Here is a 19,949-nt window from a genome sequence, read left to right on the forward strand (position 1 = left end):
CCTTGTCCCCGATACCTGCTGTTAAAACCGTGGTTTCCAAAGGGGGCATTACTTCCCCCTGGTGATGGGGGCACTAAGAGGCAAGGGCATGGCAGGGAGCGCTGGAGGTGTAAATGACTATCAGACTTGGATGAACCTGATACCCAGTGACACCAGCTTCTCCGTTTTTGTTGAACTAATTGAACAAAGTAGTTTTCATTGGATTTTAAACAAATGTGTAGCAGGTGGTTACTGCTTTCAATTTTACTGTGTTGCCTACTATGTTCCTTAGTGAGTAACCGCTATTCTGAATGTTTTTACATGGCAGGGGTAACTGGGAATAATCATCATTATCATTATTTATTATTAATTTATTCCCCAGCCACTCTGGGCAGCTTACAGCACATAAAAAATTGTGCAACATTAGACATTTTTAAAATTTCCCTATACAGGGCTGCCTTCAGATGTCTTCTAAAAGACACCTGGTAGTTGTTTATCTCCTTGACATCTGATGGGAGGGCGTTCCACAGGGCGGGCGCCACTACCGAGAAGGCCCTCTGCCTGGATCCCTGTAACCTCACTTCTTGCAGTGAGGGAACCACCAGAAGGCCCTCGGAGCTAGATCTTAGTGTGTGGACTGAAAAATGGGGGTGCAGACGCTCCTTCAGGTATACTAGGCCGGAGCCGTTTAGGGCTTTAAAGGTCAGCACCAACACTTTGAATTGTTCTCGGAAACATTCTGGGAGCCACTGAAGATCCTTTAGGACTAGTTACAGTGGTACATCAGGTTAAGAACTTAATTCGTTCTGGAGGTCTGTTCTTAACCTGAAGCAGCGCTTTAGCCAATGGGGCCTTCCGCTCCCACTGCGCTGCCGGAGCACGATTTCTGTCCTCATCCTGAAGCAAAGTTCTTAACCCGAGGTACTATTTCTGGGTTAGCGGAGTCTGTAACCTGAAGCGTATGTAACCCGAGGTACCACTGTATATGGTCCCAGCGACTGCTCCCAGTCAGCAGCCTTGCAGCTGCATTCTGGATTAGTTGTAGTTTCTGAGTCTCCGTGGGACCCAGGGGAATGGTGGCCTGAAATGTTCAGGAACCTCTATGTCGAAAAGGATCTCTGCTAGCTGGGCTGGTGGGGAGGGTCTTTCTTCCATGGCTAAGTGGCAGCCTCCTTGTGCCCTCTGTGTCAGCTGCTCCATGAATGAACCTGAGAACCCTCCATGTCCTTTTCCAGGCTGTCTGCTGCTCAGACCACATCCACTGCTGCCCAAAGGGCTACACATGCAATGTGGCCGCTGGGACCTGCGACGAAGGCGGCAGAAGCATTCCGTGGCTGGCAAAAGCAGAGCCACATTCCCTGCCTGCGAGCTCTGCGGGCACAGCAGTGCCGTGCGATGCCCACACGGAATGCCCAGAAGGGCACACCTGCTGCCGTCTGTCATCGGGCGCGTGGGGCTGCTGCCCCTTGCCAGAGGTAAGAGGAGGGTGGGGCAGGTCCCATCTCTTCCTCCCTGCCCCGAAAATTGGCGATTCTGCCTGGGCCGGCCAAGTCAACACTCACTGCCAAATGCCACAGTGGCCCGTGCGCTCCAAGTGTCTTGGCTGTGGAACGGAAAGGGGGGGAAGTGGGTTCAAGCCTGGCTGCGCTGGGAGTGTCTCACGGCCGGAGTTTTGCTGTCTGTAAAATGGGAACAAGCAGAGCCCATTTGTGGGGTGAGCAGTAGATTGCATAATGCATAAAACCAGTGGCTTTTGCTCGGTGAAATTCAGTCTCCCCCTCGCTAATCACATGCACACGAAAACTCATACCAATAACAAACTTAGATGGTCTCTAAGGTGCTACTGGAAGGAATTTTTTATTTTTGTTTGACTATGGCAGGCCAACACGGCTACCTACCTGTAACCTGCCCTATGGTTTGTGTTGCAGTCAGTGATATTTCTAGGCCCCTTTCTTTTCTTGGGCTCCTTTCCCTCTCTGCTTTCCCAAGCCTTCTCAGTGTCGAAGCCCAAAGCACCTGGAGAAAGAGGGATATGTGGGGAAGTAAAATATGGGCTGGCAAGTTTTCAGCCTGGCTCTCCCCACTGCGTTTCCCATTTAAATTGGTTCTCCCACTTTTTACAGGATGGCAGCAGCTCCCTAACCTGATGCAATCCCATCTAATTTGGTTCTGGCTTTGCATTTGGCAGCTGGGGGTGCCCAGTGATTTGCCAGATTAGTAATAATTTCATTACTTTATCCCAATGGATCGGGAAGGGACTCTTCTGCCCTTACATGCCATCTAGGACTTCGCCTGCACAGCTGCTCTGTCCCTGGGGCTTCCAACACATTTGGAATAAAAATGTGAGGTGTCATTAGCAATGAAGGAAAAACTCATCTGGTCAGCCCCCACCCCCCAGCATATAATGCCGTTCCCCCACCCCATGCATTCTTTTGAAAAACCTACAAAATCAGCCTGTAATTTGAAGCTGAACAGGAGTAGGTTGATTCCTGTAGCATCGTTGACTTGAGTCTCCAATCAAAATCCCATTGAAGACTTGGTGAGACCAGAGACCCTGCCACCGTTTACAGTCAGGGATTGTAAATCCTGTCCCCGATTCCTTCCAGGCTCACGAGTTCCTTCCCGCCCCACCCACCCCCTCTGCTTCTCCCTCCCCCCAGGCCATCTGCTGCAAGGACGGCTCCCACTGCTGCCCCACCAACTACCAGTGCAACTTGTCAGAAGGCACTTGCACGAAGAACGGAGGCAGCATCCCTTGGCTGGAGAAGAAGCCGGCCGTCGTTGGCTTCGCCTCTTTGAGCAGGAACGTGAAATGCAACGACGAGTTCAGCTGCCTAGATGGGCAGACGTGCTGCACGGTCGGAGCGCTGAGCTGGGCGTGCTGCCCTTTCCCACAGGTACGTCGAGCGGGCGAGTTTATCCCCAAAATGTATGTGTGTCATGGTGGCAGCGGTTTCCTTACAGGTAAAGAGTGGTTGATTTGGGGAGCTGCCTATAGGCCCCTGATGAGGGTGAGTCTTCACCCTTCCTTCCTTTCCTCCGCAGGCCGTCTGCTGCTCTGACCAAAAGAATTGCTGCCCTGCGGGCTACACCTGTGACGTGGAACACGGCTCCTGCGTCCAAAGCAGACGGCCTTCCCGGCAGGTTTCGATGGCTCTCATTCAGCTGAGGGAGGTGAATGACATCAGGTGTGACGACAAGGCGAGCTGCCCAGACGGGAACACCTGCTGCCGGATGCCCTCGGGCGAGTGGGGGTGCTGCCCTTTCCCAGAGGTAAGCTGGGGTGGCGGAAGAGTCCCCAACAAGTTGCTATCAAGTGTGAAACTAAAGTGATGGTGCTGTTCTGTGCAGTTCAAGAAAAACCTCTTTTTAAACAAAGGGGAATCCTTCCCCTGCTGTAATATGCCTTTGTGGCAGGCAATGGTTCTCAAAAGAGGAACCTCTTTGGTGGCTCACCTTATCCCCATTGGCCAATCCCTGTGTTTTCTTAAGATGCTTCCAGCTGGGAAAATGGTTCCTGGGGTTCAGCCCTTGTAGCCATCGTCTCCTAAAGAGCTGGTGCAGCATAAGGGACTGAGCTCTGACCCCAGGGAGTCCCAGATTCAAATCCTGCTCCTCTTTCTCGGCCTCTTGTGAATTCACAATGATGCCCGAGGCCAGTGGTTCTCAGAATTTTTTTGCCGTTTTGGTCTCTGATCTTTGATGTTAAATCTTGCCAGCTCCTATTCTTGTATCTCTCTCCTGCCTCCCCTGCAGGCTGTCTGTTGCCCAGACCATGTCCACTGCTGCCCCAAAGACTACACTTGCGATCCAGGTCAGAAAACCTGCCAGTCGCCGCAGCACTCTCTCCCTTGGGCTCCCAAGCATCCTGCCGGTGTGACTCAGAACCGTGGCATCCGGTGCAACGACACAACCAGCTGCGAGGAAGGGCAGACCTGCTGCAGGGATGTCTCGGGCGGGTGGAGCTGCTGCCAGCTACCCAACGTGAGTGCAGCCGGGGCTTTGCACAAACTTAACGTGGGTGGCGCTGTGGGCTAAACCACAGAGCCTAGGACTTGCCGATCAGAAGGTCAGCCGTTTGAATCCCCGCAACGGGGTGAGCTCCTGTTGCTCGGTCCCAGCTCCTGCCAACCTAGCAGTTTGAAAGCCCCTCAAAGAGCAAGTAGATAAATAGGTACCGCTCCGGCGGGAAGGTAAACGGCGTTTCCGTGCACTGCTCTGGTTCGCCAGAAGCGGCTTAGTCATGCTGGCCACATGACCCGGAAGCTGTATGCCGGCTCCCTCAGCCAGTAAAGCGAGATGAGCGCCGCAACCCCAGAGTCGGTCACGACTGGGCCTAATGGTCAGGGGTCCCTTTACCTTTACCTTCTGCCCAGGTGCCAGCAGAGAACACTGAAGCGAAAGCATGCCAGGGCACTGGGTGACTGATTGACATGCGGGAGGCAGCCTTGCACTGTGTGATGCTGGAATCGACTCTGACCTATTAGGAAATAGGGCAAGAGGCTTGGACAGAGGCAGTGAGCAGGGCAAAGCACAGAAAAATATAGAGCAGGTGTGGGAGGCAGAGGGTGCAGGGTGCTGGTCAGAGAAGCAGCAGCTTGGTTTCTTCAGCGTGTTGGGTGAAATAAATGTGTGTTTCACTAGCCAAGGGAGATGGCCCCAGCCTCCTCGACTCCTCCTCGCCCCCCCAGTAACCTGAGAACACGCCCAAGCCAGTGAGAGCCAGTGTAGTGTAGTGGTTAAGAGTGGTAGACTTGTAATCTGGGGAACCGGGTTCGCGTCTCCGCTCCTCCACATGCAGCTGCTGGGTGACCTTGGGCCAGTCACACTTCTCTGAAGTCTCTCAGCCTCACTCACCTCACAAAGTGTTTGTTGTGGCGGAAGAAGGGAAAGGAGAATGTTAGCCGCTTTGAGACTCCTTCGGATAGTGATAAAGCGGGATATCAGATCCAAACTCTTCTTCTTCAACAACGCTGTCTCCACAGCTTTTAAGGTCTAAAAACTCGAGTTTGTGTAAAATGAAAGCGGAGATTTCTCAGGGTGCAAGTAATTCTTAAAAAGAGGCACAAATTTCAGCTTGTCAGCCATTCCCCTTTTCCCCACCCCCTTGCTTTTGTTTATTGCGCTGCATTTGGCCATGTCTTCTCCACTGGGGAGACGTTGGTTAATAACAGAAACTTGTATCCTTTTTAGCTGTTAAAAGCAAACCCCCTTTCACATGTGGGCAACTCTTTGGCTAGGCCATCAAGTGTTGCGGCATCAGGACAGACCCTGAGGACCAAAGCTTTTCTCTCTCTGCTTCTGCAGGCTGTTTGCTGCGAGGATCACAAACACTGCTGCCCTTCGGGCTACACCTGCAACGTGGCAGCTCGGACATGCGAGAAGCAGTTCCGGCCCAGGCTCCTGCCTGCAGGCGGTCTGCTGAGTTCCTCGCGCGCCCCCACGTCCGGCCGGGATGTGTCGTGCGGTGATCAGCACTACTGTCACGACCACCAGACCTGCTGCAAGTCCAGCTCGGGCGGATGGGCCTGTTGCCCTTACGACAAGGTCAGTGGCAGTGCTGGGGGGCGGGGTGCCAACGGGATAAGATTTTGAGCAGAGGTCATGGGAGGGTGGCTATCTTAGTTTGAAAGATCCTGAGAAGCAGGATCAATGGCTTAAAGGGAGTGAAACACAGAGGTAGAAAGCAGGAGGGGATTGTGGCCATTGCTGGACTATAACTCTCAAGTGTCCTTGACTGATGGCCAGGCAGGTTGGGAATCCCTTGTGTATATATTTCCCTGGCATCATCAGCCATGTGAGTTTTCTGGGAGATTTCGAACAAAAGAAAAATTCCTGTGCAAATTTATTTTTATTTTACTTGTGTTTACTAAACAAAGCTACAAAAAACCCAAACCGACCACCTTTGAAACAGCCAATATCACATTTCCAATTGGCATCCAATCACTGTTACCAGTGAAGTTATCTACCAGTAGATAAATCGCTGGAAAAATTTGCACTCTGCAGCACCGATAATGATGTTCATGCATCATGCGATTTGAGTCTTGCCTTGCTTGTTGTTGTTGTGTGGCATTTCTCCCTCCTATCCCCAGGAAGATACTCCTGTTCCGAGGGGAAGGGGGTATTATTTTAGTAATCTCAACAAAATATAAATTAAAATAAATGAGAAAGAAGAAAATAGTCACGCCTTGGAAGTCGAACGGGATCCGTTCCAGAAGTCCGTTTGACTTCCAAAATGTTCAGAAATCAAAGCGCGGCTTCTGATTGGCTGCTGGAAGCTCCTGCAGCCAATCAGAAGCCCCGTTGGACGTTCAGCTTCCAACATTCGGGAGACAAAACGTTCGAGAATTAAGCTGTTTGAAAACCAAGATACGACTGTACATTAAAAAACCCTTTTAAAAAGTAGTTGAAAACAGCAATAAAATATACCGTATTTTTCACTCCATAAGACACACTTTTTTCCTCCTAAAAAGTAAGGGGAAATGTCTGTGCGTCTTATGGAGCAAATGCACTGGGCGGCAGAGGGATCCCTTGGCTACCACTGCAGTCGTGAGCTGAGGGATCCATGGCTCCCGTCTGTTGCTCACTGTGAAGCCAGCAGAGCAAGAGCCGCTGAGCAGCTATCGTTCTTGCTCTGCTGGCTTCTCAGTGAAGCAGGATGAGAGACGGAAGGGGGGAAGCAAGCAAAGCGAGAGCCGCTTACACGGCTTCTGTCCCACTTTGCGCAGCTCTCACTTTGCTTGCCCATCCCTCCTTCCGCCTCGCTGTAAAGTATTGGTATTGTTAAGTTAAATGCTGGTCCATAGGAATTTGTTTTTGGTGTAGCAATTTAAAGCTTCACTCCTACGTACACTGATGGCCAAAACAGTTGTGATGTTAAATGCCTGAATGCATTTACTTTAGTTAGCCAGGCTTGAGACTTAGCACCTGAAAGATCTGAAAAAACTGATGCTGATCCCCCAGAATTTGAAATATAGTCTCAGCTGTGGTACAGGGAGCTCTGTCAGCAGCAATGGCAATTCTAGTAAAAGATTTTCTATAATAGACTAAAGAGATGGGAGGGTTGTGTTTATTAGTAAAGGAAAGTCCTCCATTGCTTTAAATCAAGAAAAGCGAGAGCCGCTTACATGCTCTGCGCAGAATATATTTTTTTCTTGTTTCCCCCCTCTACAAACTACCGTATTTTTCGCTCTATAGGACGCACCTTTTCCCCTTCAAAAATGAAGGGGAAATGTGTGTGCGTCCTATGGAGCGAAGAAGCCATAGCCCCGTGACCCTCTCCCGGCTGGAGAGGTGACGCGCGACTATGGCAGGAGCCTCTATAGCTGCGTGTCACCTCTCCAGCCTGGGGAGCGCGCGGGGGGCTATGGCAGGAGCCTCTCCGCTGCGCGCCTTTCCCTGCTCCCCGACCTGCTCTGTGGGGCTGGTGGTGGGCTTCCCCCTGCCAGCCCCAAAGAGCAGGTCGAAAGGAACCTGAAGCCTGGAGAGCGAGAGGGGTCGGTGGGCACGACCCCTTTCGCTTTCCAGGCTTCCAAGGTAGCCGCCTGAAGGCGACTGAACGCACCTTAAAGGGCACCTTGTTTTAGAGGGGGAAAACAAGAGGGGGGAAATTCTCCCCCTCTCTGCGCAGCGCCTCCTGCCGCTTCGCTGAAGGGGTGCTGGGCAGAGAGGGGGAGATTATTTTTTTCTTGTTTCCCCCCCCCCCTCTAAAACAAGGTGCGTCCTATTGAGCGAAAAATACGGTAGGTGTGTCTTAGGGTCAGGTGCATCTTATGGAGCGAAAAATACGGCAATTAAGACTACAAAACTATAGTATATATGTTAATCCATGTGTTCCTATGGTTTTGACAAATACAATCCAAATATCATTAATTTCTCCATGCGTAATCTTCATCTATCTGTACATGGGCTGCAAGAGTTGTTACTTGTCACGGGGGGTCCCAGTGGAGGCTGGCCCATGAGGGTAAATGGGGCTGCCCCACCAACCCCCTCCTTTCTTACTTACAGGGGGTGGCTCTGTATCTGCTTCCCAGTCTCGGTTTTGCCCTTCTAGGACTTGGCCAAGGGAGCAGGATGGGGACTAGACTGAGAATCCATGGACTATTCCTCTTGTTGGTGCTGGGTTGCCGCTCCTCTTTCCGCCAATCTTGATGGGTTTTTCAAAATCATCAGCCTCCTCGGGGGCTCAAGTAAGGCCTCTTGAGACAGAGCAGAAACATGAATAAACATCCTAGTACCGTCTTTTCAGTGTCTTGCAATCTTTTAAACAGGAAGTAGTCTAGCTTTTCTAAGTCTTGAGTACTCCTTTCCGGCAGGAAGTATCACCCCATCATTTTTGCCTCTCTCTTTGTCTCCCCCTGCAGGGCTCCTGCTGCTCTGACAAACGCCACTGCTGTCCGTCTGGCTTCCGTTGTTCCAGGAGGGGCACTGAATGCATTAAACAGAAGCCACTCCGCTGGGACACGGGTGCCTTCACCCATCGCTCTACCCAAGCACATGTGTTACTCTGAAGTGCCTTTTCATGTCTGGGCTCTCCCAATACTTGGGCGCTGGAGCGAGCTCTGCTTTTTTTCAGGGAGGGACATTTGTAAGCGTGTGCAGGAGAGATGGCGACTTCTGCCAGTTTGCTGTTCTGATCATGAAGGGGATTCCTGCTGCCTTAGCTTGCCCCCTACGTGGATGGAATACTCTCTTCTTTTGAGGCATTGCCAGAGAGAATAAATCCTCTCTCTCCCCCATCCTCCAATGCCCACCAGGGACCCCTGGCTTCGCTGCCATGCCCCAGTCATAGCTGCAGCCTGAAAGGCTTGCCATCTTTGGCTCCTTGTCCTGGGCCAAGATTTATGCAAGCTTGGGGGTCTTGCTCTGTCCCTGCAGTCCTCTTTACCAAAATTGTTTTTGATTACTTTTGTGCTGTTTCTTAAAAAAAGAATAAATCTTGACACTGGATTGGCAGTTGTTTGCTGCTATGCTTACCAACGATGGGAGTCTACTGTCTCATTTTGGGTTTCTTTGCAGCTGTTGTGTGCCTTTTCGCCCCTTCTCTCCTTCTGTATCCTGTATAGAAATGAAATTATAATAAACACAACCAGGATTTGACCCTGCGATCTAGCTTCTCGATAACGGGAGTCTTGCGTCATCGGCCGAAATAATGGCTTTAAAAGCCGGGAATATGCCCCAGAGCATGTCTCTTCTGTTAAATAATGGCAGCGACTATTCTGAGCTACTGGTCAAGATAGGACTGGTTGCTAGGCCAGGTTCTCAAAAGTGGTTAAAAACCACTGCGCTGCGTTCTGTATAGCTAGGGTGAGTGGCCTTTTCTGGCTGACTGTTGGAAGAATTTTGTGATGCACAAAATCCCACACATTATTCCTTCACTGCAGGGGAACTAGATGATCCTCAGGGTCCCTTTTAACTCTACGGCATCCCTTCCTCTTTGCAGCGATTGCATATTTTACTCTAGGAGGCTTAGTTTGGTCAGAATCTAGTTCACCCTGCCAGAGTTAACACTAAAGACATTACTTCTGGTAAGTTGAGCCACGGTGGCCACCAGAGGGCCATAACGTTTTGTCTCTGGCTTTTTAGATTTGTCTACCCATGTACTATGGGACGTGGGTGGCACTGTGGGTTAAACCACAGAGCCTAGGGCTTGCCGATCAGAAGGTCGGCGGTTCAAATCCCCACGACGGGGTGAGCTCCCGTTGCTCGGTCCCTGCCCCTGCCAACCTAGCAGTTCAAAAGCACGTCAAAGTGCAAGTAGATAAATAGGTACCGCTCAGGCAGGAAGGTAAACGGCGTTTCCGTGCGCTGCTCTGGTTCGCCAGAAGCGGCTTAGTCATGCTGGCCACATGACCCGGAAGCTGTACGCTGTCTCCCTCGGCCAATAAAGCGAGATGAGCGCCGCAACCCCAGAGTCGGCCACAACTGGACCTAAAGGTCGGCGCACTGAGCAAGAGGAGTGCTGTGGAAGATGTGTGTTCACCAATGCCGTTTCCCACCATCTGCCTATAAGAAACCTCCCTTCTTTAGTGATTACTGAAAAACCCTAAAACCAATCCTTGCAATGTTCCAGTTTGAGCTTACAAATGTTGATTTTCAGCTGACAGAAACTCTGACAAACTTTGATATTGTTCAGTCTTGGGAATGTAAAAATCCCCCAACATTTGCAGAACGACCAAAGAAAAACTTGGGAAACGGTCTTGCAAATAAAGGCAACATAAAACAGAAAAACAATATTTCTCAAAAGATGGTCCATGGTTCTACATTTCTGGAATGACAAAGAGCAGACACCTCACAATATATATTTTCTCTACTTCCCTTCTCTTCTCTTTTCCTCATCCTTTTGTATCCATATTTTGTCCTCGTTTTATTACTGTGCGTTAATATTAAAATTCAATTAATTTTAAAGTTGGGGAGGTTTCCATAGCTACGACGCCAGGGACTGAACCTGGAGCCTTCCATATCGCAAAGTGGGCTGTCTTAATCCTGTGCTCTAGCCACCTCTAAACCGGTGAGGTGCGAGTTACCTACTGTATTTAGGAGGTTGGGAATGGTGCTGAAGGAATCGTGATTCGTGAAAAATGGAGCTATGAAAGTGAAGAGGGATGCTTCAGCAAGCACAATTCAAGAAGCATGCCAAAGCAGGTGGGTTGTCAAGGTAACAGTGACCTGCCCACCTTTATGACATCTTTTGCGGCTGCTTTAAAAGTCACCAACCAGAGGTGTCCAGGGTGGGGATGCGGAGGGAGTAAATCTTGATTATGAGAGAACGAGTTTGTACATGCAGGAGTGGAGGTTTTGTGTTTTGGTTTGCTCTGTTACTTATATTTTTTTTACCTATATTTTTTTTCTATTTAATATTTATCTTGTAGCTTTATACCTTCGTATTTCATGTTTTATTAGATAGCTAGGGGTAGGATTGGGAGTTGAGGCAGCTTAAGTCGGATATTTAGGTAGGTGAAAGGAGAGTTCTACTTATTTTTTTTAAGAGCGGCTCTTGCGAGAAGACAAGCTTCGTAATCTTGAAAAAGGTAAGGAGGATTTCTTTCTGCTTCTACTTCTATCCTGGGGTTAAGAGCCCAGGATCCCCCCACCCCTGCCATGACCTTAGCATCCTTGGAGGCTGCCAGGCCAGTCGCTCTGCTGAGTCCAGCACCTACTGACCAAGAGACCTGTAGGACACTCTCTCTATAGCAGGCGCCCCCAAACTCGGCCCTCCAGCTGTTTTGGGACTACAATTCCCACCATCCCTGACCATTGGGTCCTGTTAGCTAGGGATGATGGGAGTTGTAGTCCCAAAACAGCTGGAGTGCTGAGTTTGGGGGTGCCTGCTCTATAGCCTTTATTTTGGTATCTCTACACAAGACACATGGAGTGAGGGGTGAACCACACCCTCCGAACTACACAGGTCAATTCGCTGCCCCAACTCTCCACCCAAAGCAAAAATGAGCTGGAAGCGTGCAATAATCCCACAAGAACCCCATTAATTGGATTAACGACGCCAGGATGTCTGTGTTAGCAGTTCCTGATTGTTCCGACTGGCCATCATAAACTGGACATGATAATCACGACGCTGTACTTTTCTGACCTTGCTTTCACGATTCTGCCCAACCAGGTATTCATCCACCCATCCATATCTACAAATAGATCTATCTATCTATCTATCTATCCTTATGATAACATTCCATGCAACCGAGGAAGTAAATTTATGGATGCCATAATTAAATTGACTAGTCTTTAAGGCACTACCAGCCTTTTGAGGTGTCTTTCCACTCCACCCACCCAATCAAAAAAGGCCCACTAAGAAAATTAACACCCCTTCTAAGTACCACTAAGTTTTTTCTTTCAACTTTTTATAAATTGTATAACTTACCATTCTTATGCAAGGTAATTTACTCCCGCCGAGGATAAGCCCATCTACAATTTTCAGATCCTTTAATTCTGAAAGAAGCATGAGTCAAAAGAGAAAGGAAAAGTTAAAAAGGATGTAGAATGCCCATAAGCTTGGCCCATCATCCCTGTCCCATCAGTTACGCTGGATGAGCCGATGGGAACTGGGAGTACAATGGTATCTGAATGGGCACAGTTCTCCCACCCCTGTGCACAGCTTGCCTCCCAGACATTATGACCTGTTAGGTGAGATGGGGAGGGGTCCATGTAGAAGATGGCCGTGAAGGCCAGCCCTGGGCCTCTTGAGGATGGATGCGAAGACCCCAAAAAGCATTCGCCTGCACCCAGTACTGACTGCCTCTCTCCACCAGCTTAGGCAGGAGCAGTGCACTAGCAGAATTCTCAACACCTCATTTTTAAGTGCATCCAAACATGTTGAATCATCCTAGCATTGTAGAGTTGGAAGGGAGCTCAGGGGTCATCTGGTCTGACCCCCTGCAATGCAGGTAAAGGGACTCATTAGGTCCAGTCTCGGACGACTCGGGGGTTGCAGCCCTCACCTTGCTTTATTGGCCGAGGGAGCCGGCGTACAGTTTCTGGGTCATGTGGCCAGCGTGACTAAGCCGCTTCTGGCGAACCAGAGCAGCGCACGGAAACGCCATTTACCTTCCCGCCTGAGTGGTATCTATTTATCTACTTGTGCTTCGTGCTTTCGAACTGCTGGGTTGCTTTGGTACCAACCCATTGTTTTCTTTCTGTCATTCTGTTTTAATTTACTGCTCTAAATCTCCAGGTAAGTTTACCTCACTTTTTTTAGAAAGGGTTTTAGAAAGGCCCTACGAATTACTGACAGGATCCATAGGGTGCCTATCTTCTCACTAAAGGTCCTTTATTCTGCTCCTATTGCTGCAGAAAACGTCAGCCTGCAAGGAGAAATCCTCAAATTCTCCAGCAGCTGCTTGCTTTTGTGTGCCCTCCTGTGGTGAGCTAGAGGTACTACCATGGGAAAAAATCAAGACACAAAACTGACAAGTAAAATAAATTCTGCAGTCACGTCTGTATTCCAACATAAGGCATCTAAAGAGGCAGTAATCAGGTGTCCCCGATGGGACTTCTCACCTCTTCGTAGGGCCTTTCTAAAACCCTTTCTAAAAAAAGAGTGAGGTAAACTTACCTGGAGATTTAGAGCAGTAAATTAAAACAGAATGACAGAAAGAAAACAATGGGTTGGTACCAATGCAAGTTGATTTGTTATGTGGCCTTAGTGCACCAATAGGTTCAACACTATTTTTAATTTCAAGCTGTAGTGAGTTGCCGTCTGGATGCAAATGGGAAACCTGCTTAAAACTGGTTCAGTCGGGAATTGTGGGTAGGAAGGCGGAAATATCTAAATTAATGGTTCTTATTAGCCTGAGTAACACAGAGTTAGAAACAAAAGAGGAATGTAAATGGGTAAAATTGATGGTAATTGCAGCCAGACAGGTTATAGCGAGTAATTGGAAAAATGCAGAAGAGCTAGGGGTGAACCAATGGAAGGAAAAATTGAAAAATATTATAATCTTAGAATATCTTAACTGTGAAGATACATAACATGAAAGGGTTTAAGGTCAGTGAGAAGGAGGAGGCTTGGTTTGAGAATAAATTGAATTATTTGGGCAGGTTTGAACAATTTGAGGCAATTAAAATGTTAAAAGTTAAATAAACCTTGTGGAGGGAGAAGTGTTAAGGTATATAGAATTGTACATATGGTTGTTCTGAATATGTTATTATTGATTATGTAAACCCAATGTATCAGCCGCCTGGGGGTTTTCACTGTTTGTTTTCACTGTTGTTGTTTTTTACCAACAACCAAAACACAACTAAACTGGTTCAGCGCCCCCCAAATCTAATAAAAATTATAGTGTGCGTTGTCCCTTTTCCCAATAGAGCATCTCAGACTAAGGACCAGAAACAGGAAGCCAGCCTGAGCAGTGGCCCATCAGAAAAAAAGGTAACCGAAGATAAAATCACACTGCGGTTAGAAGAGGGTTCTTCACTCCTCCTCGTAACCCTCCCCACCTATATAATATATACATTCTTATATTCCCTGCAGGTCAGGGTGCACACATACATCTTTCTAGATATGCAGTTGACTAGCAGTTCCCTGGCAGCCACAGAATTCTTGGTTGCCTAGGAGGCCCAGGCAAGTCCTCAAATGCAAGGTTTTCCAGCTTACCTCTCGGTCGTGGCCATCTGCGTGCGCTTTTAGCCTGGGCTTTCCCGTTTTGTCTCTCCTGAAAAACAAGCGCAGGTCACTTCGTTACATTCCTCCATCACTATATTTTGAGGGGGGTGGGAGAGAAATCTGAGCACTGGAAAAACAGCAGCAAAACTGACCAGCTGCAGTGTTTTGAAATACCATATTTTTCGCTCTATAGGACACACCCGACTATAGGACGCACCTTGTTTTAGAGGAGGAGAACAAGGGGGGGGGAAATCTCCCCCTCTCTGCTCAGCGCCCCTTCAGCGAAGCGGCAGGAGAAACGGAGCCCCTTTCATTTCTCCTCCCGCTTGGCTGAAGGGGCGCTGCACAGCTCTCCCTCTTTGCTGAAGCCAGGAGAGTCTTGCTCTCCCAGCTTCAGCAAAAGCAAAGCAAAGCCTCTGGAGCGCGGAGGGAGCAGTCCCCCTGTGCTTCGGAGGCTTCGTGTTGCTATCGCTGCAGCCAAGGAGCCTGCATTCGCTCCATAGGACGCACACACATTTCCCCTTAATTTTTGGAGGGGGAAAAGTGCATCCTATACAGGGGAAAATACGGTACGCTGGGTGAATGACAGCTGCCCCACCACACCTGGCTGGTCCTTGCTGTGCTGGAAAGTTTCAGGATTCCACCCCTTCCTGCCATCCCGCTCTGCTCCTCAACGTAAGAAAGCACAGATGTCTTAAAGGCAGCAAGAACCCTTTGGAATCTCTCCTGCTACATTTAAGGGCCTTCTCAGTGATGGCTCCAACCGGGTGGAATGCTCTGTCCCATGAGACTAGGGCCCTTCAGGATTTAAGCTCCTTCCGTTGGGCCAGAGCTATTCCACCTGGCCTTTAATTTGAATTCAGCCTGATCTTTTATTTCCCTTCTCTTCCTTCCCCCCTCCCCTTTTATGAAGATCACCCGCTCTGAGACCCCACAGCTCATTCTTCCCTGGCCTCCTTACTGACCCAAGTAGGACCAATTCAGCCAGCTAGCCCTGGTGATTATCTAATTGGTTTTTGATTTTTATTGTTATTCATGTTTTTATACTGTATTTTATGCTGCTTTTATAATTAAGTGTTTTAAAGTGTTTTAAATTTGTTGTTAGCCGCCCTGAGCCCGGTTTTTGAACCGGGAAGGGCGGGGTATAAAAATTTATTATTATTAATTATTATTAAAATGTTTCATCCCATCTTTACCCCACACTGTCAATGTGTCCTTCTGATCTTCCAAAGGGTCCATTGTTCTTCCTTATTAACACAATGATCTTCAACTCTTTTCTCTATCCCCTTCAGCCCTTCATTTTAGGCCCAGGGATTGAGCTTACTTTGCAAAACGGTTCTGAAGATAAGGGGTGATGAGGGACACAGAGACCAGCCTTTCTGAAGCTGCTGTTAAGAGAAAGAAAATTTCCCACATACAATACGATGCTTGCAGCTTAGAAGACGAGACACAGATAGTCAGACAACTGAAGATGGCAGGGGGAAGATCTGGATTACCCGATTACATCCTGCAGAGATCTGTACAACCCTGTTATCGTGCTATGTTTTAATTTCAGAATCTGCCACTTGCTATTTATAAAAGTGCCCTGGAAACAGCTGGAAACGATGAACCTTTAAAACCACAAAAACTATAACAAAGCAGTGAACCAATCTAATTCCCTTGTCCCATCCTTTTGTCAGGAACAGACCTACCTCACACAAACTTTAATTCCTTCTGAATGGCCACAAGAATACAGTACCTCGGGTTACATACGCTTCAAGTTACAGACTCCGCTAACCCAGAAATAGTACCTCAGGTTAAGAACTTTGCTTCAGGATGAGAACAGAAATCGTGTTCTGACTGTGCGGCGGCAGCAGGAGGCCCCATTAGCTTAAGTGGTGCTTCAGGTTAAGAACAATTTCAGGTTAAGAACGGAACAAATTAAGTATGTAACCAGAGGTACCACTGTACATTGATTTTCAGTATTCTTTAGACACATTAACAAACACACAATACATTTATTAGTGGATGGCATCTTACTGATTCTTTCCAACCTGGCAGAAGGATCCCTGAGTTGAAGACTATAGTAGCAGAGTTTGAAAACATTGCAAATCTAGGACCTGATGACATTAAGTCTGAGATAAGGTGCCTCAATATCCCCCATGATCTGGCAAAGGCACCTTCAGAATATGTTTTACATTGAAAATAAAGAGCTTTGAATATTCAGGTTTACAAGTTCCCTGAAGGAATTCTGGGCGTTGAGTCATGTTCCTGGAATTTAAATATTTGTTGGCTAGATGTAAGGACCATTGTAAGGATGGCAGTTCTCCCTAATTTCTCTTGCCTGTTCCCAGTATTACCAATAAGGAACCACCAACTTATTCTCCTAAAATGGCAGAAAATGTTGGAAGTCTGCAGCGAGGATAAGGGATTGGGAAGAGGCAAAGGTTCCTTATGCAGGAAGTGGAAGGATTTAACTTCCTAAGCCTCAGAAAGTGAGTGTTCCCAGTCAGCTGACGGAACAAAAAGGTTTCACTTACTTTTGGACTCGCGTGGCAACGCCAACAGATTGAGAAGGGGATGGGAACAAACCCAGGGTTTTGGTCTCAAGTGTCTGAATGGAAGACAATGTGATCTTTCATATCTTCATTGCAATTTGCAAAATGCCTTTGAAATTAATACACAGAGGGCAATCCTAGCCCTGTTAATTATAAAAACCCGGTGCTGAGGTTTCTGTACCAAACAGTCTTGTGTTCCTGAAAAACCTTTTAAGGTTATGCTGAACAGTTTGGTATTGGTTTGTTTTTTTAAAGCCAAGCTTCCAAAATCCCTTTCTGTTCTGCATTTGTCCCTTACTACTATGTGCTTCTGATGCTGGGAGCTGTTGCAAACCCAAACTGCTCTCCAACCCTGCTGGTTTGCATTACTTACCATCTCCTGACGCCTGCAAGTTTTGGCTTCCGACCAGCAAATATCCCCCTTCCGTCTCGAATGCCTTTCTGTTAGCATCACATTGACCTTCCGTTTTTCCGTCATAAAAGCACAACGCGTCTGTATATTTCCAGGGTTTAAATGTGAGCACGGGGCTCCCTAAGCTTTGGAACATGGTTTGCGGAATGACCACTCAGCCCTGGAAGAAACGAAAGTGATTGATAAAATGAGTGTTTTTAGAGCACATGCAGAAAGCCTCAGGATAAAGAGTGCAAGTCTGCATCGCGTGACGTAAAAGTAAAATGAGCTGGAGTAGTGTAATGGCTGGAAGAGGAAGTTGCAAATCGGAGAGTTCCGGGTTCGAATCTCGCCTCTGCCAGGAACTCACTAGGGTGGCCTTAGGCAAAGCTACTTTCTTGCATGCTTCATCCTGCCCCTTCCATCTGCAAAATAGGGGAGAATAACTTACCTCTCAAGGCTATTGCAAGCATTAAAACATCCAGATACTGCACATGAAACACACGGAACACTTGAAATGTTTACAGGTGTTATGTGGTATAAAAATTATATTTAACACAAGTCTTGAAACTTGCTTGTGACAAGGAAGGAGGCTTCTATTTTTAAAAATCAAAATTTGTCTCCCTTTTTTCCACTGTAGGGCATCAGTGACTGTTAATAGTATATATAGCCAATGGTTTGTTTTTTAAAAATAAAATAAAATGCTGAGGACTAGTAACTTTTCTGGATTTATTTGCAAGTTGACAGGAAGCCCTAGCACCCACTTCTGCACTGGCCATGCCTGAGTATGTGGCTCATTGTCCTCAGAGCAGCCTCTCCAGCTCCACAACCACAAGAGTGGCTTCTGAAAAATTCATCATGAAACGGAAGCATGCAAATTTATCAGATTCCTATGCACCTTGTACCTCTTGCCAATAGCAAGTGGCTTACTATGTCGCAGGAGTTATTGCATCTGTGTTCAATACCCGGAACTGAATGCACTGCAAAAACTCACAGCCTGCCAACAAAAGAAAAGCAAGTATTAGGCGTATTTTATTCCCAGGCCTTTTCTGGAAGCCACATACTACCCTGTCCCATAATATTAAACTTGAGGAAAAGCTATAGTTATTCAGCAGCAAGGGGAAATGTATTCTGCACATGCTTAGGGACACAATCGAACACTGTTGCTTGACATTTTCCTAAGCTGACAATGACAAGGAGCTCCAGGGCAAAACCCCGGCTTTAATAGAAAAAATCATCTAGTCCTCTTCCTCCCCAACGAAGAGGTTTTGAGAACTTGCCGTGTGACGGCTCGTTGGCATAAAAGAAACATCCACTTCACTGGAAGCCATACATGCTCCATTTCAAAGTAAGATGAACTCTCCCTTCTTGCAGCTAAAATGAATATGAAACAGCTATGGAAACAAGGGTTTGGAGCTCAAGTCACTTTGCATTTGGGGGGAGAAGTTTAACTGCTGGCAGCAAAAGTTTGCCTCTTTTCCTGTGCAAAGTGCAAAGGAATGCAAATGATTGCAGCAGAGAGAAGCAAGCCCAAGCAACTACCGTCATAAAAAGGTAAAGGGAGCCCTGACCATTAGGTCCAGTCATGGCCGATTCTGGGGTTGCGGCGCTCATCTCGCTTTATTGGCCGCTTCTGACTAAGCCGCTTCTGGCGAACCAGAGCAGCGCATGGAAACACCGTTTACCTTCCCGCCGGAGTGCTACCTATTTATCTACTTGCACTTTGACGTGCTTTCAAACTGCTAGGTTGGCAGGAGCAGGGACCGAGCAACGGGAGCTCACCCCGTCGCGGGGATTTGAACCGCCGACCTTCTGATCGGCAAGCCCTAGGCTCTGTGGTTTAACCCACAGCACCACCCGTGTCCCATACCTTGGGTTAAATATGCTTCAGGTTGAGTTTTCAGGTTACTTCCGGGTTTCACAGCTTGCGCATGCACAGACGCTCAAAATGACATCATGCGCATGCGCGGAAACTGCGAATCGCGACCCGCACACATGTGGGTTGCGTTCGCTTTAGGATGCAAACGGAGCTCCAGAACGGATCCTGTTTGCATCCAGAGGTACCACTGTACGTGGACACATGCAACAGTGGTTTTCCAACTTCCTGCCTTTACGGATTCCCTTCTTGCCAAGTAATTTCTCTGCATCCTCAGTAGAGGCAAAGGAGGCACTGCCCCACCAACCTCCCTGCCCTCAGCCAGGTTGCCCCTGCCTTCTTACAACTGGTCAGGGGATGGGACCCGCCTGCCGTTCGCTCTGGCTCCCCCTACTGTTGGCCTCCCAGGTATCCACCCTACCATTGGACACCAGCAACCACAGTGTGTCGCAGAAGATTCTGCGGCTTGTCCTACAATGAACCAAGCAGGGCATAGGCCAGGCCTTCTGGCCTTTACATGGCTTCAGGGGTACTGTGGGCACACTCTAGTATGCAAACACCCACATCCGAATGCATACTGGTAATAATGGGCAAGTTGTCTTTCCAACTCTTTACCTTACTTGGTCCTTCTGGGTTGTTCAGAGAAGGTTTTGAAAGCTGCCGTTTTCAGCTTGTCAAGGGACGTGCCCCATTCCGCCCATCGCTTTGCCTGTGCAAATGGGCTGTGCACACACAACGGCTGTTGCACACACCCCTATCTTGCGCTGGGTGCCGATACATCTGGGCAAAAAGGTAGAATTCAAGACCCGTTTCTGTAGTCTGAAGGCAAGCACTGGACATACCAGCATCCACGTCAGGGAAAGGCAATTCCTGGCACCTCAAACGGGTCTGCCTGTGCAGTTGCCACCCATTTTCCAAAGCAAATGGAAACAGGCACCCATGTATACTCTCTTCCTGGTGCCACTGTTGGCAGGCTTCCCATCCGCAGTGCTGGTCGGGTATCATTCTGCATCTACGCCTAGAGAAGGGTCACAAAAGGGAGATGGACAGTTT

The 19,949-nt window shown here is 48.2% G+C and overlaps 1 protein-coding gene and 3 long non-coding RNA genes across 6 annotated transcripts in view; 2 read left to right on the plus strand and 2 right to left on the minus strand.

Annotated features, from left to right (window-relative positions):
• The window catches only part of GRN (granulin precursor), a 34,568-nt gene extending 25,609 nt beyond the window's left edge, over positions 1 to 8,959 (plus strand). For all 3 annotated transcript variants that reach the window (XM_082194817.1, XM_082194818.1, XM_082194816.1), the window contains exons 10-15: positions 1,215 to 1,454; positions 2,640 to 2,876; positions 3,025 to 3,252; positions 3,736 to 3,963; positions 5,287 to 5,526; positions 8,343 to 8,959. In XM_082194817.1, coding sequence (XP_082050943.1) covers positions 1,215 to 1,454; positions 2,640 to 2,876; positions 3,025 to 3,252; positions 3,736 to 3,963; positions 5,287 to 5,526; positions 8,343 to 8,489 — 1,320 coding nt within the window. In that variant the 3' untranslated portion in view covers positions 8,490 to 8,959. The remainder of the gene's footprint in view (positions 1 to 1,214; positions 1,455 to 2,639; positions 2,877 to 3,024; positions 3,253 to 3,735; positions 3,964 to 5,286; positions 5,527 to 8,342) is intronic.
• On the minus strand, positions 5,812 to 10,634 carry LOC309516367. The gene is made up of 4 exons (XR_014212825.1): positions 10,510 to 10,634; positions 8,956 to 9,036; positions 8,061 to 8,177; positions 5,812 to 6,078 (listed from the first exon to the last, which is right to left on the minus strand). It is a non-coding gene; the product is annotated as an uncharacterized lncRNA (long non-coding RNA).
• A 15-nt stretch (positions 10,635 to 10,649) lies between these two features.
• Positions 10,650 to 15,625, plus strand: LOC309516385. Its single transcript, XR_014212862.1, has 3 exons — positions 10,650 to 11,009; positions 13,795 to 13,912; positions 15,385 to 15,625. It is a non-coding gene; the product is annotated as an uncharacterized lncRNA (long non-coding RNA).
• On the minus strand, positions 11,016 to 15,395 carry LOC309516382. The gene is made up of 4 exons (XR_014212859.1): positions 15,289 to 15,395; positions 14,084 to 14,141; positions 11,852 to 11,919; positions 11,016 to 11,615 (listed from the first exon to the last, which is right to left on the minus strand). It is a non-coding gene; the product is annotated as an uncharacterized lncRNA (long non-coding RNA).
• Positions 15,626 to 19,949: the final 4,324 nt, after the last annotated feature.

The sequence above is a fragment of the Podarcis vaucheri genome (assembly GCF_965113315.1).
Source record: "Podarcis vaucheri genome assembly, chromosome: 13".
NCBI lineage: Eukaryota > Metazoa > Chordata > Lepidosauria > Squamata > Lacertidae > Podarcis > Podarcis vaucheri.